This window comes from Dermochelys coriacea, chromosome 7 (assembly GCF_009764565.3).
Source record: "Dermochelys coriacea isolate rDerCor1 chromosome 7, rDerCor1.pri.v4, whole genome shotgun sequence".
In the NCBI taxonomy this organism is placed as follows: Eukaryota; Metazoa; Chordata; order Testudines; family Dermochelyidae; genus Dermochelys; species Dermochelys coriacea.
Genome location: NC_050074.1, coordinates 48473380 through 48495046, shown reverse-complemented (window position 1 = coordinate 48495046; position 21667 = coordinate 48473380). Strand labels below are relative to the sequence as shown.

Genomic DNA, 21667 nt, shown 5'->3' with positions numbered 1-21667 from the left:
TAGTCTCTTGTTCTCCCAGGGGCAGAAGCTAGGATGGGCAGGCAGAGCAGGAGTCTGGTGCCTGGGCTTCTCCTCCATTCTGCTCCAGCAGCAAATCTAGCTGGCTGGTAGCATGTGTTTGAAAGATTCCTCCACCCACTGGCACTGCCTGTCTTGTGGCCAACGGTGCCGAGGCCTCCAATGCCAAGCTCAGGAATCCAGCCTGGGCTGGCAGCAGGGTGGAACCCACCCAGCCCTCCACCGCTACATGGGCTCTGCAGGCCCGCCAGGGACAGGGGGCTTGTCCCTAGGCTGAGCAGCCGGTGCAGGGAGTAGAATGGGTTTAGCGTAAGGGTTGAAGTAGGGAACTCCTTCCCAGGAGGCAGATTACATAGTCCCTGCTCTCCCCTGACTATGGCTAATGTCAATCCACAGCACACCGTCTATTACTGTCGGGGAAAGTTCATCCCATTGACCCTCCTGCCCCAGCCTTGCTCGGCCAATTGTAATGAGTCCTCCTCAGACATTCTGTAGATCAGTACCCCAAAAATTGCTATGCCGGTGTGGGATGTAGGGTACAGAGGGGGAAGGTACTGAAGGTGGAGGTCACGGTGGGAAAAGGCTGCATGGGGCAGTTCTGGCAAATTCCCAGCAGTAAGAATTCATTTTCACCTCCCTAATTCCTCCCTGTGGATACTGGCATCAGCTTCACTTCCTGGTCTGCACTGGTGCATATCACTGCCATGGGTAGTTGGAAACAGCTGCCATGCTTCACCCCAGAGGGACAGAAGAAATGAGCCTTGAATTTCTAAAGGGGTCTGGGTGCAGGGGTGCTAGGGGAGGGTTGGGCTGGGGGGGAGAGAGTGTAGAGGATTCAGTGGCAGGGCACATCTGTCTCCTAGCATGATCCATCAGCAGGGTGAGTGGTGCCATACCACTGTAATTTGTTATATGCTCACCCATTCTTCCTCAGGCCAGGTTTCTGGGAGATGGGGGGGGAGAAGAAGAGGGCTGCTGCTCTCTATTTGCATGCATGGGGGCAGGGGGAGCTGCACAGGTTGCATGGTGCGTAACTCATGGTGTGAGACAACAGCCTGAATCCTTATAGGTTGACCCATTGCTCACCAACACAATTTGGGCTACTGTAGTGGGCCAGCCAACTCATGACTCAGCAAACCTCAGTGACTGTGAATCCAGTGTTACCAAACACGCACCCTGCAGAGAAGGGCAGCCTTCTGCAATAGCCATTAGCTTGCAAGGGAGAGTGCAGTGCACTTTCTACCCTCCCTGTCACCACCACCATTCCCCTCCCGAGAGAGAGGAGAGCATTGCCTGGACTGAGACACGAATAACAGACCAACAGGTCCTCAGGTCACATCAGCGCTGATCACAGGTCCATGTGGAAGATGTGGGCACAGCTATGAATGGCAGCAAGTGGAAGTTGCATGGAAAGCAGGTCAAGATGAACATGGCAAGGGGCGGGGTCAGTTTGCCCCCTGTGGTTCAATGGCCCCTCCCCCTTTGCCTCACTCTCCTGGGTGGCTCAGGCCTCCCCACTGTTGCACCTCTAGGAGGCTTTGCCTGTTCCTCTGGCTGTGGCAAAGCATGGTGAGAGGCCACCGCAGTGCAGGTGGGGAACAGGTTCAGGAGCTTTGGGGTCTATCATTGATGCTGGGCAGACAGGTTGTCATTCTGCACCCAAAACTGGCTCCAAAGAAACAAAACAGCCTTGCCCTGAATCGTTTATTGATCCACACAGAGCCAGCACCACGCACAGGCCGAGCCACCAAGGAAGCGCAGCCCCCCTGGAAGCTCAGGACATTCAACAGAGTCGAGTTCAAAAACATTCACTGAAAAACTCAAATCCCAAAGCGAGGCCCTGCTGCAAAGAGGGGGGCCTCTTGGGTGCATTCGCACGGCCTCAGGTCCCAGGCACTTATGGGGAGTGGCTCAGCTGCTTCACTCCAGCCTTGCAGCCCTGCACTAGTGCCCCAGCTCCCTGGGCACAGGGGGTCTGTCGCTCCTTGGGGGAGGGTTGGCAGTGCCTAGCAGGGTCTGTCCAAGGCTAGAGCTACCATCCCTTGCCCTCCAGTGCTATCTACTTGCCATTGCTATTGGCCCAAGCTCCCGCCAGGATGCACCGAGCTTGCTGGGGGCAAGTTGTGGGGTGTCATCCCTCCATTCACATGATGGACCTAGCACGCAACAGTGCCCAGGGTCTCTTCTCCAGGATACCTATGGGGGCAGATCCATCCCTGGCACCAGGTCCGTTGAGGCTACACCTGGGGATAGGGTTGCCCCATGTGGTCCCCTGAGCTCCTTTTCCTGGCCTTCCTTTGGATGCTGCCCTCTACCGAGGCCACCTTTGGTAACAGGATCCTGGAATGACCGACACAGGATCTTGAGGACTGCATTGGTCCCTGGAGCAATTCCCCTAGCCTTGCCCCTCAGATGGCCCCGAGCGTGGCTGAATCGAGAGTCTTCAGCCCTGCCAGCACAGCGCCCTGTGGCTGCACCTGTCCAGGGACCTAGGGTCTGGCCACGTCAGGCAGTCTTGGTTGTCCTGCTTAACGACAGAGCAGGGCTGAACAGATCGAGGGCCTTCCCACTCTCTGAGTCCACTGTTACCCCCAACCCAAGGAATGGGGAACAGGTTCAGGGGCTGCCATTAAGGTCCACATTGAGCCTCCATCTATCCCCAGACACGGCTAGGCCCAGCGGAGCCCGAGGCCCTGGCAGGAGGATGAATCTGGATCAGCTGTACCGCCCCACCTCTCCCCAAGGCGCAGCCAGAAGCAGCCATCCTGGCAGTGACCCAGCAGCCCCACTTATACGCACACATGATGGGGGGGTCAGTTCACTGCCCCCCACCCGGGGGAAATGTCCCCATGCACACAGTCCCTCCATCGCTCACATTCGCGCCTCACACGGCACTGGGGGCCCCCCCGCGGGGGAGCCACCCACCTCCCATTCCTCTGCTGCCCCCTCCCACACTCCCCCCCACCTCCCTGCACCCACACAGGGGAGCTCCCGACCCACAAGCATAGTCCCGGAGCGGATCCGTCCATGTCCACCTGGCCTCGCCGCCTCTTCTCCTAGCCACCTGGTGTCGGTTGGAGTGTCAGGTCTGGGACGGGGGCGGCTCAGCCCGGGGTGCGGGTAGTCAGTGCCTCCTGCATCTTCTGGCGGCAGCGGGCGTACTTCAGCAAGATCTGGCGGACGTGCTCCTCCTCCTCACGCTGCAGGATGCGCAGGAAGTTGTGCAGCTCAGGCATGCTGAAGGCGTCCCACTATAGGGCAAGAGGGCAGAGGGCCCATCATTCCGGGAGCCTGCGCCACGGTGTGCAGCATCACCTAGGCAGTGGGTCAGGGCTGCGGGGCCTTAGCAGAGCTCTCAGGAGATTACAGGGTTGGAACGCAAGGCTGGACTAGCGTGCGGCGGGGGGGGAGGGGAAAGCTGTGAGTCAGGATGGAGGGGCATCAACAGAGTTGTGTGGGATCCATAACAGAAATAGCAGGGTGGCTGCAGGTTAGGACTGATGGGCATTGGCAGGGGGAGAAAAAGAGGGAGCCCAGGGCTGCAATAAGAGTGGCTGCGAGTCAGTTGAGGGGCACTGGCAGTACTGCGTGGGGGCCACAACTGGAATAGCAGAGTGCTCCAGTCCAGTATCCTTCAACTACACTGCCCCATGCTGACCAAACCTTACACGAATCAGTAGTGATCTCAGATTCCCTCCCAATGGAAAGGTGGGGGGGGGTTCTCATGCTGGGGTAGTGCCCTGCACCTCACTGTGAGCATCTCATGGTCTCAGCCTTCTGTTTCTACCTCTCCCATGCCCACGTCCCAAATGAGGCCTTGCTGAGCTCCCCTATTTACTCCCATTGTTCTCCTTATCCTCAGGAACGGATGATTTTAGGACATTGTAGCATGAACTGACTGTGTCAGGGAACACCTGTCTATATGTGGATCCCCCAAGATTTAGCAGGGTTGTGTCTGTCTCTGCCAGGCCAGAGACAATGGGGACTAAATCAATCGTGCATTCGAAGTAAAATGCTTTGGGACAAGGGGATTGCTCCAGCTGGGAAAAGACACTTCCTGCCCATCTGAAAGGAGGGGGGTTTGGAAAGTTACCAGGAAGAGAATAAAGGAGCTCACCAGGGGGAAAGGTCCAGGAGTGAGCTATTTTTGCAGCTGATGAAGAAAAGGGAGGTTGCGGCAGGGATGTGCCCGCCTGCCGGAACACAAATGTTCCCCAAGGGAAGGGTGAGCTAGTGAAGGACATCACGTTTAGGGTGTTTGTTTGTTTGGTACAGTCTAATCTCCTGTGCGTCACATCAACAATATAAAGAGCATCAAGTTGAAAGACTGTACAAAGCATGCGTGCGTGTGTACGGCTGCCCAACTATTCTGTGCCCCCGAGACAGTTAAATTGGAACCGGCGTCACCCCTTTCGGGAGGAGTTCTGGGGGCGGGGTGTGTTCATGCAGCCTATGGGGAGTGTGAAGGGTCAGTGCTGCGCCCCAAAGGGCAGGCAGCTGGACAGCAGGTTCCAGCACTTGAAGCGGGGTGGCCCAATGCGAGGTCTGTGCCTTGAGTGTGCCTAGGGATCCTGAGACCAGGGCAGTGGCTCCGTTCAGGCTCCAGGAACTTGAAGCACCCTGGGGATGCGGATGACAGAGGCTCGGATTCCCCCTCGCAGCAATCCTGGTGGGTGGCCAGGAAGGGGCGCTTACAAGAATCCCTGACACCCCTCTGCACTCAATTCCCCCTTTCCAGCCGGCGGCCCTGCCATCAGGGCCAGTCAGTGAGGCAGCCAGCAGAGGGCAGTGCTATAACACCCTTCCCACAACCCATAGGCTTCCCAGAGGGACTCAGGCTCCCCCTTGAGACACATCAGGCCATTCCCAGACTCACATTGACCTCTCCGGTCTCGTTCTCCTTCAGAACGAAGCTGAGGACCTTCTCGTTGGGGCCAGCCAGCAGCCGGAGATGCAGGGGCTGCTCCTCATCTGAGAGCTTCCGCAGGTACACTGCAATGACAGACAGGCCACGCAGCTCAGTACAGTGGAGCAGACGGCTCCAGCTACTCCAGCCCCAGCCTCTCCCAGCAGGAGGTGCTGGGGGAGTGGGGCAGGAGTACTGGCTGCAGGGGGCTCCCAGCCACTCCAGCCTTGGCCTCTCCTAGCAGGGGGCACTGTGGGGAGCAGGGCAGGACTGCTGGCTATGGGGGGAGCTCCCAGCTACTTCAGTCCCAGCCTGGGGCACTGTGAGGAAGTGGGGCAGCCATTGTGGCAGGGCAAAACTTAAGCCCTGGCTAGTCAGTGTAATCTGCACACCAGGAATAGCTCTGGCTGGTTTTAAAGCCGGTTGAGATGGGGACTGTGAGGCGGACGTGTGGAGGGACTGAGCCCAGGGGAGGAGAGGAGGCCAGGTACCTTGGTCGTCCTTCTCAGCTCGCTCGAAGAGGGCGAACTTGCGGGGGTTGTCGACCACCATAAACTTCTTGAGCAGGGCCTCGATGACCTCACTGGCGCGGGTGCGGGAGATGATGTGCAGGTGCTTGACCGTGTCCTTGGGCAGGTAGAAGGATGTGCGGCGTGTCACCACCTGGGAGCGCGGTGCCTTATTGGCATTCTGAATGGAGGGCGCCTTCTTGCTGGCCGGCACAGAGACCGGCCGAATCAGCTTCAGCTGCACCTTGATGAAGCCAGTGTAGGAGCCGTCTTTGTTCTGGGAAGAGGAAGAACCAAAGAGAGAATGAGCTGGGCAGAGCCAGGGAACGGGGCAGCGAACATGAAATGGGCTCTGGGTGCAGCCCCTGAGAGCAGGGAACACCCAGAATGGGATCCCTGTGCTCCCTGTAATGGGCTCTGGATGTAGCCCCTGGGAGCAGGGAAGACCTGGACATGGAGCCATGACCTCCCTGGAATGGATTCTGGGTACTGCCCCTTTTTGAGAGTTCAAATCTGAAGCTGTGAGCTCCTTGCCCTGCCCCATCGCCCAGGCGCAGACCCGCCGTTCTCCTGGCCTCACCAAGCTCATGAAGAGGTTGCTGTTGATCTGGCTGTTGTATTCCTTTATCTTCTGCTCGATCTCGGCTTGGGTCAGAACCGGCTTCTCCCAGTCAATCTGCTCATCCTGCAGGAGAGAGAAGGGTGGAGTCAACCCACCTCCCTGTTCAGCAGGGGCTCCCATGCAGCTCCTGTCCCCACAGCTACCCTCTGCCTTCTGCATCTCAGCCCAGCCATAACCCAGGCCCACTCGATGACGTGGCGATTGGCACAGCACCCACAATGCCCTGCTGCAGGAGTTAGGACTGCTATGCTTCCCCCACCCTGAGAACTTCCTGCTGCCTGGTCTCCAATAGCCCTGGGCATGGTTGTTCTGGATCCTGTGCGCCCTTCCCCCACCCGGCCCCCTCAACCCTGCCCTGGAAAGTTCACCTCTAGAAAGAAGAGGCTCCCTGACCTGGCCCGGCTCAGGAACCCAGCTGCACCAGCACCAAGAAGCACCATGACAGGGTCCATGCCCCATTTCCTAGGGGTCTGTCCCTGATGTGGTGCACATCAGGAGTGACACTGATGTAGCCAGTGGGTCATAGTGAAGCAAGAGAGGGGGCCAGGCACTGTGTGTGACACGGATGGCTGGATATCAGTCCAGGGGGACGTCCTGCTGGTTTGGCCTGGGTGAGCCAGACAGCTGGGGGGGGGCAGAGGAGTTCCCTGCCCCCACAGGAGACGTAGATACCAAGTCTGTTTTAATCACACCTGCTCCACACAGCAGACCAGAAACCCCCATGGGCAGATACCTCATGCGAGGGGTGCATTTGGGGAGAGATAAAACCCTGCTGAGCCCTCCCATAGGGTCCCCCTAGGCCTGGCTGGGGAGAGCTCCCTGGACCCACAGGCAGGATCAAAGTGGGGAGTCAGGAATCATCCCCCCTGCTTGTTATCCCAGAGGCTTCTAAGAGGCAGCGAGCCAGACAGAGGTTTATATCATGCAGCAGCCAGCCCCACACAAGCCAGGTGGACACTAGCGGAGTGGCAGGCACTAGCAGGTGGACACTAGCGGAGGCCGAGGGCAGAGGAAGGCTGTGCCCATGTTGAGAACGGGGGGGACTATGCCAGCCAGCACGGCAGACTGTCATTACCACTGGAGAAACCACTTCACAAAGCCAAGAGCTACAGCAGCTGCTGGCCTAATCCAGGGGCGAGGAGGCACTCACTGCCGAGCAGTGCTCACTGGCAGGTGTATTGCTCACACCCCCGTGCTGACACAGGGCACTCACACAGGCGGGGCTGGGGTGCGAGTCAGTGACCAGCCTCCAGAAGGAAAAACATAGGACACTCCAGCAGGAGATCCCATTTCCAGGGCACCTCAGGTGATTGCATCCCCGATCCTGCCAGCAGGCCAGATACGGGGCTTTCCCATAGTGCATCTGTGCCACCCTCAGCCAGGGGGTGATCAGTAGATGCCCAGCATTTGAACTAGAACAGGCTACTCAGATCACCTGCTCTGAGCCCCTGCAAACACAGGCCAGAAAATTTCCAGGATTGCTTTCAAGGGGCTAAGTGGCCCTGTGGTACTAAATGGGGAGCAGACACAGCACGGGGGTTCCAGGCTAAAGACCTGTCCCCCCTAACCAATGCAAGGCAAAGAACAGCTGCTTGGTCTGGGGTATTCGCTTCAATGCAAATGTTGCTCTTCAGGAGCTAACTTGGCATTGCCCATGCCATTCAGGGTTGGCACAGAAGATCTAGACACAACTCTCCACTGGGGCATGTCCCCAGCCAGGGACACCACAATGACAGGCCATCTTACAATACCTCAGTAGGATAATGCAGCCAGCTCATGTATTACCAGCTCTTACTTCCCACAGATCACACACAAACACGCCCAGGACACACATGCCGCCAGAGCAGGAAGGCCAACCCTCTCTCTTTCCGCTGCCACAGAACTTCATTGCACCCTCTTGCATCAGCCTGGTTTCCTGTTGACACTCCCCCCCCACAAGGGGAATTACAGATGAGCTCACCACAGACCAATCAGAGCTCTCCTGGAATTTCTGGAAACCACTTCCTTTCCTTTCCCACCGCAAAGCCACCAGCTGCCTGCACATGATGGCAGTGGGGGAGAAGAAAGAAGCGAATGGCACATGGCACACACACCCCTTCACTGCATGGCACACATCTGACATGCATGGACACACTAATGGATGCTCACACACATGTACACACAAACAGATACTACATAGCGTATGGGTAGTAACCCGCACCTGGCATTAGCACTTGCCCAGTATGCTGTCCAGAGGAGAGAGATGGCCAATGAGAGGGCAGATTGTGCTGGGGAGGGGGCCCCGAAACCACCCAAAGGGACAGCTGCCAGAAGTGTTACAGAAGGAGAATGGAGATGCTGAGCTAGCGGGCGAACCGGAGGTGGGCCGAGCAAATAAAAGAAGAACAGAAGAATACAAGAAGGGGACTGGGAAGAGAAAAGGAGGAAAGAAGGAAAAATAGGAAAGGTTTCAGGTCAGGAAAAGCAGGGGGGAAAAAAACAGACCTGGGTACATGCACAGACACTGTTAGAGAAGGGAGGGAAATCAAATCTATAGATTTACCAGAGAGAGAGAATCAAGGAGAAAAAAATCTGAAATATAATTGGGGAAAAAGGGAATTGATCAAAGCTGCGTGAGATGCAGACAGATCCTGAAAATGGTAAACAAGAAACCTCCTCACAAAACACTTACAGTTCTTGTAAACAGAGAGAAATTCTTTGAACATCTTTGGATAGAACACAGATCAAAAGGTGCCCTATGGCCAGGTGAGGGCCCACTAAGTGTGGATAAACTCGGCGCAGAAACATAGAATCTAAGGAGCACTTTGAGCCGAAGAGGAGCAAAAAAAGAGGACAGCAAGAGTGGAACTGGACTTACAGCCAAGGAGAGGAAACGTTGATTCTTCTCCGAAGAGATGCAGGATATTGTTGAGTGAGCTTTTGTGTTCTTGTTAACAGCAATGCATTTGGTGCCAATCGCACAGTGTGGACAAGCACACAAAGGTTAATGAGTTGGTCACCTATATAGCTTATTATTATAAGTAGTAAGCCTTTGGTAATGTTCAATATTATTTGTGCTCCTGGTACAATTTGGGGGTTTTCCCTATAAAATGTAAAGTTATCCCTTTTGCCTTGGTTTGCCTCTGGCTCTCCTCACAGCTAGCACAGCCTAGCCAGGTCACCACGTGTGCAACAAACACACAGTTCAGAGACAGACCATGCACACACACCCCCTGCTGGTGTTGCACATCAGAGACCAACTCATCTCAAGCATAAGCTACAGCAGCTTCTAATTTGCAATTGCTAGACCTGTTTTCTCCTCTTAATCAATGTCCACCTGCCTGCCTGAATCCAACTCTAAACAGTGCCATCAGCCCCTTACTACCATGCACACCACATTTACCCCATCAGGTCCAGCAAGCATTCATGGAGGGTGGCAGGACTGCTTCCCTGTCCCCAGGCTGCCTGCTAGTTAATATCTATCAGGTGTTTGAAACTGAAGTGCTCTGTGGCTTAGCTAAGCTGCTTTATCACCCACCAAGCTATGGTTGCTACTGTGGTCTTTCCCCCAGCTCCCATATCTCTGACCCTGCAGATCAGTCAGTTGATGATCCTCTAGGGCAGTGGTTTTCAAACTCTGGGTCGCAACCAGTACAGGTTTGCGGAATGTAAGGCACTGGGTCCTGGCGGCTCTGGTCAGCACCATCAACTGGCCGTAAAAATCCTGTCAGCGGTGCTGCCCGGCTAAGGCAGGGTAGTCCCTACCTGTTCTGACACCACACTGCGCCCCGGAAGCAGCCATCAGCAGGTCCAGCTTCTAGGCGTGGGGAAACCCCATCGGGCTCTGCGCGCTGCCCCCGCCCCAAGCACTGGCTGGCCAATAGGAGCTGACATGGGTGGGTGGGGGGGCACTGCCTGCGGGCGAGAGCCACGCAGAGCCTCTTGTGTGCCTCCACCTAAGAGCCAGACCTGCTGCTGGCCACTTCCAGGGTACAGCGCAGTCCGTGCTGCCAGGACAGGGCCTGCCTTAGCACCTCTGCTGTGAAACTGACTGGGAGCAGCCTGAGGTAAGCCCACACCCCAATCCTCTGGTTGAGCCCTGACCCCCCCAAACCTGGAGCCCCTTCCTGCACCCCAAACCCCTCATCCCTGGCCCCACCCCAGAGCCTGACCCCCTCCAGCACTCCAACTCCCTGCCCCAGCCCCCTCCCACACCGTGTACCCCTCATTCCCGGCCCCACCCCAATCCTCTGCCCCACCCCCGAGCCTCTCCCACACCCCAAACCTGTCATCCCCAGCTCTGTTGGGTCGCGGGCATCAACAATTTTTTTTCAATTGGGTTGCCAGAAAAAAAAGTTTGAAAATCACTGCTCTAGGGAATGGTTCTCCAGCGTGATCATTCAGCCCGCACTGCCCTAGCTGTGGGCAGGTGCTTGTCCCCTGGTTGTGGGGGAGGGAGCAAGTACCCAGGTTTTGCTCCACAAACAAGAGACCAGGAAGTAACTCTGAGCAGCAGCTGGGGGCCCTTCAGGCTGAGCCAGAGACGCCGGAGCCTGAAGCACATTAATAGCATGACACACCACGAATCACGAGGAATTATCCGACATATTCAGGGGTGTGGAATCCCACACAGCCTCCATCTAAAGCCGGGGACAGATGTCTGGACACTGCAGACCCATCTCCTGACAAATGCGATTAGATCAATGGCTTGTCCCACCAACACAGTACAGCTGGGCATTACAATTACCCTTATTTTCCCAGAAGGCTTGACAGGCAACTGGAAAACTGCGGGGTTATGTCAGCAGACACCCGAGGGATGAACGATGATTAATGAAAGGGAACGAGAGCGCAAATGCTCATACCGGTCTGTCTTTGTTAACACCCATCTAATTCAAATGCTCAACAAATAGGCAGGAGGAAAACCCTCCCTGTTAAAGTTTCAATACCTTTCAAATAAAGGCTGAGAAAGCTCTTGCCCCATGTCACGGAGTCACCAGAGTGATGTTCTGGAACTACTGCATATGAAGGCAGTCAGGACTCCGGGGGAGCATAGTGTCTCCAGGGCAAGAAGCTTCCACAGCTTCGACCTTCCTGGGTCTGACCTTAGAGCATTCAGCCTCCCCTTCCACACTGTGCGCTTCCCGCAGTGAGTCCGCCCATGTGGGGCTCCTGGGGAAGCCAGAGGGCCCTGCACCCCAACTCCACAGTCAGATGTGACTCTCAGACAGCTAGTAAAACAGAAGGTTTATTAGTCGACAGGAACACAGCACAGGACAGAACTTGCTAGCACAGAAATCAGGGACTTTCAGCCAAGTCCAACCTGGGGGGAGGGGAGCCCAGAGCCAGGGCTCTAGTCCTCCCCCTGTGCCCCAAGCCAGCCAAGACTGACTCACTTCCAGCTGCCTGGCCCCTGCCCTGCCGGTTGTTCCTCCTCCAGCCTGTGTCTCACTTCCCCGGCCCAGAGTCGCCTGGTCATCACCTGGTTGTATCCCCCTCCCGGGTCTCAGGTTATGAAGGGGTGGCCATAGCATTCATGTAGGCAGCTGGAGCAACCCCTGCAAAAGTCACACATCCTTATTCCCACCACCTAGACACTGGTGCAATACACAGGGAAACTGAGGCACACACAGCATTAATACAAAACAGCAAGACTTGCATACAACTTGCATAATACAATTCCTAACAAGGGAAAATTCCCACTTCGTCACACCCCAGTTCTCTAGTCCTCCAGGGACATCTCCAGCAAAAGCAGGAGACACACAATCGCACATTCCTGCTCTTTGTACAGAAGCAGTCCAAAATAAATAAAAATAAAAATTTGAGCCAATGCCTAGTTTTCTGGTTGCCTTTCCAAGTCACATTTAGGACAGGAAGTGCAGAGCTGCTTTAAACTCCTGCATGCTATGGTTGTAATGTGCTCTGTTAAAAAAAGACTGCTTCCCAAGGCCCAGCGTCTGGCTGCCCCCAAGTCTGGGAAAGAGGTTGGGTCACATGGATTTTGCCTCGTCCATGTAGACGTTGGGAATCAATGCATTAAGTGCAAGTTACTAGCACTGTTCTCGGTCCACAACTGTAATGCCATGGGCGGGAAGCTCTGCTCTGCGACCAGGCCTGCTGCAACTTAGGCAGAGGCTTACAAAACCCAGCTTGGCTACGCGCTGACAGGATGAGGGAACATGGGTGTGTGTCGGGGTGGAGCACGTTTCCCATGTGCAGAGATCAGATTCAAGGAACTAAAGGGGGAAGTCTCTGTATCCTGAGGCCCAGGGCAGGCGGAAGCCTGCGAGGGTAGGGTGCACAGTGCAGGGAGCCCGGCCCATCCCAGGACGGAAAAGGCTCGCTGAGAGCTTGTGGCTGAAGGATGAACAGTAACAGGGAGGGACACAGGCATCCTGTTTACAGAACAAAAAATTTTCTCCAAGGCCCATTTGCTGGGACATTACATAACGCATCACCCCCTGCTCCAATGCCACAGCGCCTCCTACAGGCACCCCTGGCTCCAAACATTTCCTGCCAACTAATGCTAGGGCAGCGATAGCATTTCTGCACACACAACGGGGATACCCTGGCAGGGTATCTCACACGCCTCCCCCACACCAAGACCCTCAGCTGTTCCAAGCCCAGCTAGGGGAGTAGCTGCCACTTTGCTCAGTTCAGTTTTGTTTTGCTTAGAACAGCTTTGAGGTCGGCTCTGCTGCTCCGCAATGGAAATAACACAGAGCTGGTTAGTTACCAGGTAACGGCAACACAGACGCACAGGGCCAGGGTGTGTTACAGGCCCCCTCACCCGTGCCAAGCCACACAGGAGGAGTCCGCCACAGCCCAAGCTAGGCAGCCACAGCTCTGTCACTCAGCTGCTTGTGCATTTAGACCTGGAAGTCCCCGCAGAGTCAGCCCCATGTATGCAGGAAGAGGCCCCTAAGCGGCGCCTGAAGGGGTGGTGAGATGCCCAGCCCACCTGCATGAGCTGCATGTCACGATCAGCACAGGCCAAAGATGGGCAGCCTGGAGCACTGTCACAGGACATTGCGCCAGGGTGCAGCGGATACTGGGCACTCACTGTATGTTGGACCCAGGGAAAGGGGGGTGTGCCCCCTTGGAATGGGAGAGGGAGGCCCTGGCAGCAGCGCATCCTCCCAATGGCATTAAGTCATTGCAGCCACACCCCGCCCACAACATGGCACACGGCACAGGAGACAGCTGCTATGCCAGGGTGTAGACAGCAAGGTGCCTAGCAGGTATGGGGTGCCCTGCCGGCTGGGAGTGAGCACCCCCCAGTGCCACATGCCCAGCTGCCTGTCACCAGCACCAGTAGGCATGAGACAGGGCTGTGACCCAGGAGGGAAGTTCAGCAATCAGGGCGCAGGAGGCCAGGGGTGCAGGTCAGTGAGGTGCCACTGCAAAGCCCGTCAGCCGATCTATGCTGCCTACACCCCCCGTGCAACACAGCCAGATCGTCTCCTCTCCTGGCCCCAGGCTGCCCTTATCACTCCCCTGGCCTGCGATAGGCCCTGCTCACTCCCTATCCCAGAGCCAGCAGCACCTTGGGTTATCACGTGGCAAATAACCATATACAGGCATAATGCCCTCTCTCACAACTGGGACTGTGTTCTTGGGGATGGGATGGGCCCTGTGTTCTGTGGCATTGACATTATACACACACACGCTGCAGCCTCCAGCTTGCAGTCAGCCAGTTTGTCCTGAGTCCATGTCCCGTCCCCAGCTCCCCACAAGAGCACCCCACGTTCCAAGAGCCCATCAAGCAGGAGCAGGGCCTGGGCTGCAGAATGGACGAGATCTGTGTTTGGTCCCTCTCCTGACCCTGGGCAGCCCGGCTGGGCGTGGGGACCACAGAAGATTTTCACCTTGGCTCCAGCAAGGCCTGAGAAGAGCTGTTTACATGTTTGAGAGGCCTGGGATTGTTGGATCCTAACAAATATTTAACCCCTGGTGCCACCCACTGCCTCGGCTGGGATCTCACAGCCCCCTGCCTCTGCTCAGTGGGAGAAGATGGGGGTGGGGCAGGGAATTCCTTCCCAGCCCATTCCCTTCTCACTTTCTGGCTGCATTTCTCCCTCTCCTTTCTCCAGTCTGGGGGCATCCTGCCCCTCCAGTCACTGCAGCTGGGCTCTCAATTGCCCCTTTGTTGGGCAGGGCACCAAAGCTACAGCCAGTCCAGGGGCATTGTTCCCAACTGCCTGCAACCTCCCTATCTCTCTTACTGCCCCTGCTGAGAGGGCTGGCTGCTCAGGGACATGGTGAAATGGTTAACAGCTGGTCTGGCTGCCTCCTCTCTTGGATTCTGAGTCAGATAGATTGTATTACAACCTTGCTCCATCACCCTTAGTCACGGGTGAGTAGCACTCCCACTGGGCACAGCACCTGGGGGGGGAGGGGGAGGTACCACTCCCCCAGTGCGCAGACACCACACAGCTGGGGTGAAGGCAGCCCTTTGCACGGAGCCGGAGAGCAGCAGCCCTGACTCCCCTTAAACCTCCCGAGCAAGGGACGAAGAGCCAGAGTCACCTGGAAAGGAGCAGACAGGGTTTACCCTGGAGAGCAAAGCGCAGCCTAGAACCATCCGCAGGAGAAGGCCCTGCGCTCTTCTGGCCTGTGCCTGGGGGTCAGCCTCAGCCCCTCCCCATCCAATGCCCCCATTAAGAACCTCCTGCTTTGTGCTTTGCCAGCTCTCAGGGAAGCAGCAGCTGGTGATGCTGGGCAAGGCCATGGCGACGCTAACCCAACAAGGGCAGCACTTGGAACGTCTCCTGGAATCCAGGATGTCCAGTCGGCCACAGCCTTGGGGTCTGTTCAGACTCCTGGGTGTCGGGAGAGGCCCCCAGAGCCATGAGGCCAGAGATGCCCCTTTCTTATTTGCCACTGGCCAGAATAACTCACCCACCCTCCCCATCAGAGCCAGTATCTCACACAGTTGTTGCCTCCAGACATGAAGCTCCCCACCTTGAGAAGCCCAGCAACACAAATCACTGCCAGCTGCCCTCAGCCCCTCCACAGTGCCCTGCCCTCTCCCCATTGAACAAAGAGCCCAAGGCAAGGTCCCAAAGCCTGCCACGGCCCTGATTATCCAAGACACATCTCTCCTGCTACGCCACAATCTCCAGTGGACCAACAGGGAAGAAAAGGAATAGGGGCCAGTAGCTACAGCACGGGACTGGGGCTCAGCAGATCTGGGCTCAATGCCTGGCTCTAGCACTGGCCTAACAGGTGACATGGGATGAGCCCCAGATTTTCTGAAGAGCTCAGCTCCCCCATAGGCACCTAAATGAAGTGGGCTGATGAGACTAGCTGTGCTTTCCCGTGGTAGTCTCAGCACAGCCACTGACTCATGCACAAACACTACTTCTCCTGCAGGCCCGCCGGGGGGCGGTTTCCATCATTAAGTGCTTGGTAGTGCTCAGATGGTGGCCAAACCCAGACAGCACCAAGGATTTGAATGCACATTACACCTGGGAGCGAACCAAGCTTCTCAATCCAGCACGCCCAGGATCACTGTACAGAATGGGGAAACTGAGGCACAGAGCTTTGAAGTGAATCGCCCAAGATCACCTGGTGAATCAGTGGCAGGGCTGGCAACAGAACCCAGGAGTCCTGACTCCCAGATCCTCTCCTGTAACCAGTAGATTCCATTCCCCACAGATCTGGCAACAGAACCCAGGTGGCCTGGCTCCCAGCACCTCTGCTCTAACCATTAGGAAACACTTAATCACATAAACAGGAGACTAACAGGGCTCTGCCACTCACATAAGGACACCTCACAGGGGTGTCCCCAGGGGGTTTCCTGAGCCAGCTGGGGAATTTACTCTTCTGTTGGGGTCTCAATGTATCACAGCTGGGAGGCTACAGCCTTTGCCAGCAGCAGATTTGGCACTCAGGGAACAATTCTTTCCCACCAAGCCCTGCAGAGTGGCGGGGGGGGTGAGGGGGGGGTCACGCCTTTTGCTGCTGACTAACAAAAGCACCACACAAAGGCCAGACTCTGCTCAGCAGCAGCCCAAGACTGTTACAGCAGAGGGTGCTGCAGGGTAGGCTTGAGGAGCATCAGTCAATCTGGGGGTCAGGACAGGACCAGCAAGGGAGCTGTGGCCAGGAACATAGTGCACTAGCAGAGGACAGGGGGTTGAAGTTTGACCAACACTCATTCCCACTTTGCTTAGTTTTTGCCAGCTAAATCAGCAATTCCCTTTGGGAAGTATTGAAAACTCCCCCAATTCATCCACGCCTCCCCATATGTATGTACACACACATACATACAACCTGTTCCAGTCACCAGTTGAGTGGAACCAACTCATCCACACCCACCCCACCCCAGAGGCTGAGATCATCCCATGTGTCTCCTGACCTCAGATCATCTGCCAAAGCCACAGGCTGAGCCAAAGGTCAGCCAGATTCGCGGTCCTTTGGTGAATGGCACCAAGGGGCAACACTTCCCACAATGCTGGCCCAGCTCAGCTCCTGTAGGGCCACAGGCTGAGTGGCCCCAGAGCGCTCTATAGGGCTCCAAGGAGACACCATGTGCAAGGACCTCCCTAGCCACCATTACCCACTAACAACGCAACCTCCTTTGGCTGGTGGCAGCTGGAGGTTTGTCATTGCAATGCTGGGCACTGGTCCATGGAGCTCTTTGGAGCTGGAGTCCTTCCATGGCCCGCCATACAATTTCTATTCCCAGATGTGGCCTTCAGGCCAAAAAGTTTGCCCACTCCTGGGCTAAGAAGTGGCCAGGATCACAGAGCTGGAACAGCCCTGGGCCCTCCAGGAGGGGGGTCTCCATCTCCACACCAGCTTGCCAAGTTCAGACACCTATGTCCTTCTTCCCACCAGCTTGCCCTCGGGTAGCACAGAGCCGGGTGGGCTGGGCCTTCTCAGGCACAGAAAGAACCTGGCAGAGGCCCCATCCCAGGGCGATAGTACCAGGTGGCAATTTGAGCCTGTCCCTCAACGACCATTCACCTTTCTGGTTGCCAGACACAGCTCAAACTGCCAAGGGTCCTCTGGGGCAGATCTCCCTAACTCAGCCTCCATCTGCCACCTCCCCAATCTGCCAGGATGACCTGGGAGTGTTGGATAGATGCGTAAAACCAGAGAGCTCCTCCTGACCTTACCACCACCTCAGTGCCCAGCACTCTGGAGACAAACACCACAGGAACTGGAAGCCCGAAGACAGAGGGAAAAGGTGAAGAATTCAGAGAGCTGGATAACAATGCAACTGCACTCAATCTCAACCCACAGTCCCTGCCTGCTGTTCCAGTCCTGGGTCCCCCCCCAGTTTGGCTGATGCCCCTCAATCCTGACCCACACCCTCCCAAAAGCCAAGTCTTCCAGTGGTGCCAAACTAAGTGAGGGTTTTAAGCTAAATGCCCATTAAGGGGCTGGCAGAAGACCCACCAAACTCATGCCATGTGTGATGTCATCACAGCTGAAGGGCAATACCCCACCTCTTTTTACCCCACAGACCTCGGCAAGCCATGCGCTGGCCAGGCCAGGGAGACAGGAAACCCCCCCTCCCGACTGGCCCCCCATGGCATTTGGCCAAGATACTTCAGCCCACATGACAGCAGCGTAAGGGTTAGTTTCACTCCCACCCCCCAAAAAAACCCGGTTCCCGGAAAATCGCCTACCCAGGCAAGCGCATTTGATACACCCATGGGAAGACTCAGTGGAGGCGTATGGAGGACTAGCCTTTTCCCCCTTCCCCCCCCGTACCCTGGGATGAGCCCAATCAGTTTGCTTGCTAAGTGCCCAGAGCCTGGGCTGGCGGGTACGGCTCGCTGGCTAGCTAGACACCCTCCACCGAGCTTCGCTCACCTCGGAGACCCACAGGGCAGCCCCCCATCCGCGGCCGTTCAGCTCGTGTGGCTCCCCAAGGCACATAGGGGACCAGCCAGTGGAGAAGCAGGACCCAGGAGTAACAGGATGGGGTCCGAAGAAATCGGATCAGCCGGCAGTGAGATCTTTTGGGCAGGGGCCTTGTTCACCCACCCCCCAGTGTGTCTGTGCAGCGCCAAGCAGAGCGGGGCCCTGGACACACGAAATGATAGTCATCTGGTTCAAAGGAAGGGGGGCAAAGTCCTCCTTGAGCAACCTCCAGCTCGAGGATCTGGATCTCCCCATCCACACACGGCGAAATCCGGATCCCCCACGCACACTCCCAGTCGGAGCTCCTCTACCGGGCACTGGGGGATTCGGATCCCCCCCCACTCCGAATCGGGGCTCCTCTACCGGGCAGTGGGGGGATCCAGGCCCCCCCACTCCGAATCGGGGCTCCTCTACCGGGCAGTGGGGGGATCCAGGCCCCCCCACTCCGAATCGGGGCTCCTCTACCGGGCAGTGGGGGGATCCAGGCCCCCCCACTCCGAATCGGGGCTCCGTCTCTGCCTCACCTTGTCCTTGGGGGGTTTGCGGACGAAGGAAGTGCGCGCCGTGAAGTACTGCTCCAGCTCCGAGTCCGAGTCCTCCTGGCTGCAGTAGCCGCTGCTGGTGGTGCTGCTCCAGGTCATTTCGAAGGACGGGGTCCCCGGCTCGCACTCGCTCATCCCCTCCCCGGCCGCTGCTCGCCTCCGACCCTGGAAAGCAGCCTCGCCCTCCCCCGGAGCGCTCGGATCACCGGCCCCCCGACGGGCCCGCTCTGCCGGCAGCCCCCGAGGCTAGCTCCGAACCGGGCTCGGACGACGGAGCGGGTGGGAGCGCAGCGCAGCGCAGCGTGCGCCCTGGCGAGGTTCCGTGCGCCCACGGGTGGGAACCCTCGGCCCGAAGCGGCCGCCTGCACGCCCGCGGTGCCCGGCTCCTGCTCGCCTTCGCCGGGCTGCGGCCGGGCCGTTGAGATTGAAACGTACACACTGCGCCAGGGGCCGGCCCGGATTGGGGGAGGCGGCGCGGCCAGCTGGGGCGGGGCGAAGGCGCGCCGCCCCCCCCTTTCCGGCTGTGATTTCATCCCCAAAGCAGCTCGCCCTGCGGCTGCCGCGCGTCGTCGGCACTTCACAAACGTTAGCCAGCCTGGGCTAGCATCGCCCTTTATGCAGAGACGCCACTACCACCTCCGCCTCGCTCAGCGTGTCTACATGAGCCGGGCAGGGCGCCCGTCATGGCGGTATCTGGGCGCTTCACAGGCCTTTTGCATTTATTCTCCCAGACCCCCGTGCCAGGCAGGGAAGGGCCAGGACCCCCATATCACACATGGGGAACTAAAGCTCAGGGACTGTCTAGGGCCAGCTCCTCCGAGGTCTTTACGGCTCAACTACCTAGCAGGAGCTGGGCCTGAAGTGACTTGCCCAAGGTCACACAGGACAGGTGGAGGAGCAGGGAATTGAGGTCAGGCCTCCCCTGTCACACCTGAGTGCCCTAAGTCAGCCTGCGAATAGCCCCGATTCTCAGGCCTGTGCTCTAACCATCCGGCAATGCTCCCAGGTTGGCAGGTAGGTAGGTGTGTGTGGAGTTAATCAGCCCATTCACCCAGGAGTCAGAGGTGGATGCATCTTAGGCCAGAAGGACCAAAGGAAAGAGATAGACACTAACTCAGCAGGACATGGGGACCATTTCCATTAAGACAAAATTGCCTTTCTTCTGCATGAGGGAGGTGGTGACAGCCCCAGCAGCAACATGGAGTTCAGTGCGGGGCAGTGCAGACAGGGGATAAAACCTGGCTGACCTTTGTCCCCTCCCAGATCTGCCTCAGTGATTGTTCCCCAGCAGCTCCTTGGAGACACAGGCAGGGTACTGGGGCTGACCCTGCTTTCAGGTTCTCACTTGCATTGGGAATCCCAGGCAGTCTCACTTCCTTGCGTTTTTTGATCACAGAGTGGCAGCCCAATTTGGAAAGAGTGAGAATCGTGGGAACCTCCCCCCCAATGCAGACTGACCCCCCCATCTTAGCCCCAAAATGCAAACCTCTCTCTCAAACTCAAGCTAGCCCCATAAGCATTTAGCCAAACCAAAGCACAGTCTAGCCCCCCCCACTCCAAAGTTTCCCCCAAACACAAACTGAACTCCCCTTACCTAAAGCACAGAGCCCCCGATTCCCTGCAGAGACGGCAAGGTTTGGTTCGCTTCACTCCCCTCTGTGTTCCCTGGTCATGGCCAGTAGTAGAGTCACCAGAAGAGACGCAGCTATCAATGGATTTCTGATTGTACCAGGAGGAACCAGTAATACCATGACAAACCCCGGCCCTTTATGAATTCCAGTCCGGATTCGCAGGCCGGGGCATTCAGACAGCTCCAAAAAGCACCCAATTGTCTGGGAGTGGGTCAGACCCACTGTAGGAGGCAAAGTACTATTACAACAGCCCAACAGGGCCACAAGGAGCCTGCTCATCAGTGAACCCCTCAGCTGGGGCAACGAGAGACACGCAATGACCTACAACCCAGCCAGGACCCACTCTGCTTTCGGGTTTTCCTGAGCAGGCTACACAGGGGATGGAGACCTTCACCAGCTCCAGTTCAGCCATCTGGCTGTGATGATTCATTGTTGCTATGGCCCCCGGAGGGCCCAGTCAGCATCACTCTATTAGGCCACATTGTACTAGGCGCTGTACAGACAGAGGAATATGGGCCCTGCCTAGGGTGAACACATGTCCCGATTTTATAGGGACAGTCCTGATTTTGGGGTTTTTTTCTTATATAGGCACCTATTGCCCCCCACCCCATCCTGATTTTTTACACTTGCTATCTGACCAAGTGGGTATTCACCCATGAAAGCTTATAGACTAACAGACATATTGGAGCATAAGGTGCCACAGGACTCTTTGCCGCACTTGCTATCTGGTCACCCTAGCCCTGCCCCCACAGGGTTCCCATTGTCACCACCTAATGGCTGCATGGCAGCCCCGGGCATGTGCCCCAGAGCCAGAGCTACTTATATAGTGCTCATCAGGGTTGTCGGAGCACCCCACAAGGGATTGTACATTCAGACCCCAAGGAGCTAGGGAAAGATCCCCATTTTAAAGATGGGAAAACTAAGGCACTGGGAGTCTGTGGCTGAGCCAGGAACTGAGCCCAGGCCTCCCAACTCCCAGTCCAGTGTCCTAAGCACTAGATCACACTCCCTGCTGCTCTGCAAATGGATCAAGAGCCCCTCGGACTCCATTCACCAGCACAACACTCACTGCTGTTTAAAAGGTCGTCCCTTCAGGGTGGGGCTCAGACAGGATTTCCTTTGCACTGGATTTCATCCTGAGAACCTTTCCACATGCTCAGAGAGGGACAATGGTGGGTCTGTGGGAGACGGGAATTGGGGTCTATAATGTGGGTGGGTGGGAGATGATGGGCAAAGGGCAATGGTGGGTCTGTGGAGGGGGGAATAGGGGTCTGTAATAGGGTGGGGGGTGATGGGCAAAGGGCAATAGTGAGTCTATGGGGGAGGGGATTTGGGGTCTATAATGGGCATAGGTGGGGGTGATGGGCAAAGGGCAATGGTGGGTCTGTGGGGGAGGAGATTTGGGGTTTGTAATGGGGGTAGGTGGGGGATGATAGGCAAAGGGCAATGGAGAATCTGTGGGAGAGGGCATTTGGGGTCTAATGAGGGTGGGTGGGGGGTGATGGGCAAGGAGGCAATAGGGGTAATGGTGGGTCTGTGTGGAGGGGAATTGGGGTCGGTAATGAGGGTGGGGTGACAGGGAA

The 21667-nt window shown here is 56.8% G+C and overlaps 1 protein-coding gene across 5 annotated transcripts in view; it reads right to left on the bottom strand.

Annotated features, from left to right (window-relative positions):
- Positions 1 to 1707: 1707 nt before the first annotated feature.
- Positions 1708 to 21667, bottom strand: part of RASSF1 (Ras association domain family member 1) — a 29205-nt gene continuing 9245 nt past the window's right edge. The window contains exons 1-5 of one of the 5 annotated variants that reach the window (XM_038411324.2): positions 18436 to 18999; positions 6014 to 6118; positions 5416 to 5710; positions 4895 to 5010; positions 1708 to 3269 (exon numbers count right to left, since the gene is read on the bottom strand). In XM_038411324.2, the coding sequence (XP_038267252.1) occupies positions 3123 to 3269; positions 4895 to 5010; positions 5416 to 5710; positions 6014 to 6118; positions 18436 to 18588 (816 nt within the window). In that variant the 5' untranslated portion in view covers positions 18589 to 18999 and the 3' untranslated portion in view covers positions 1708 to 3122. Of the gene's footprint in view, positions 3270 to 4894; positions 5011 to 5415; positions 6119 to 7806; positions 9677 to 17860; positions 18167 to 18435; positions 19000 to 21667 lie in introns of those variants that run through there. The other 4 variants (XM_043518361.1, XM_038411325.2, XM_038411321.2 and 1 more) reach the window with 4 other exon arrangements.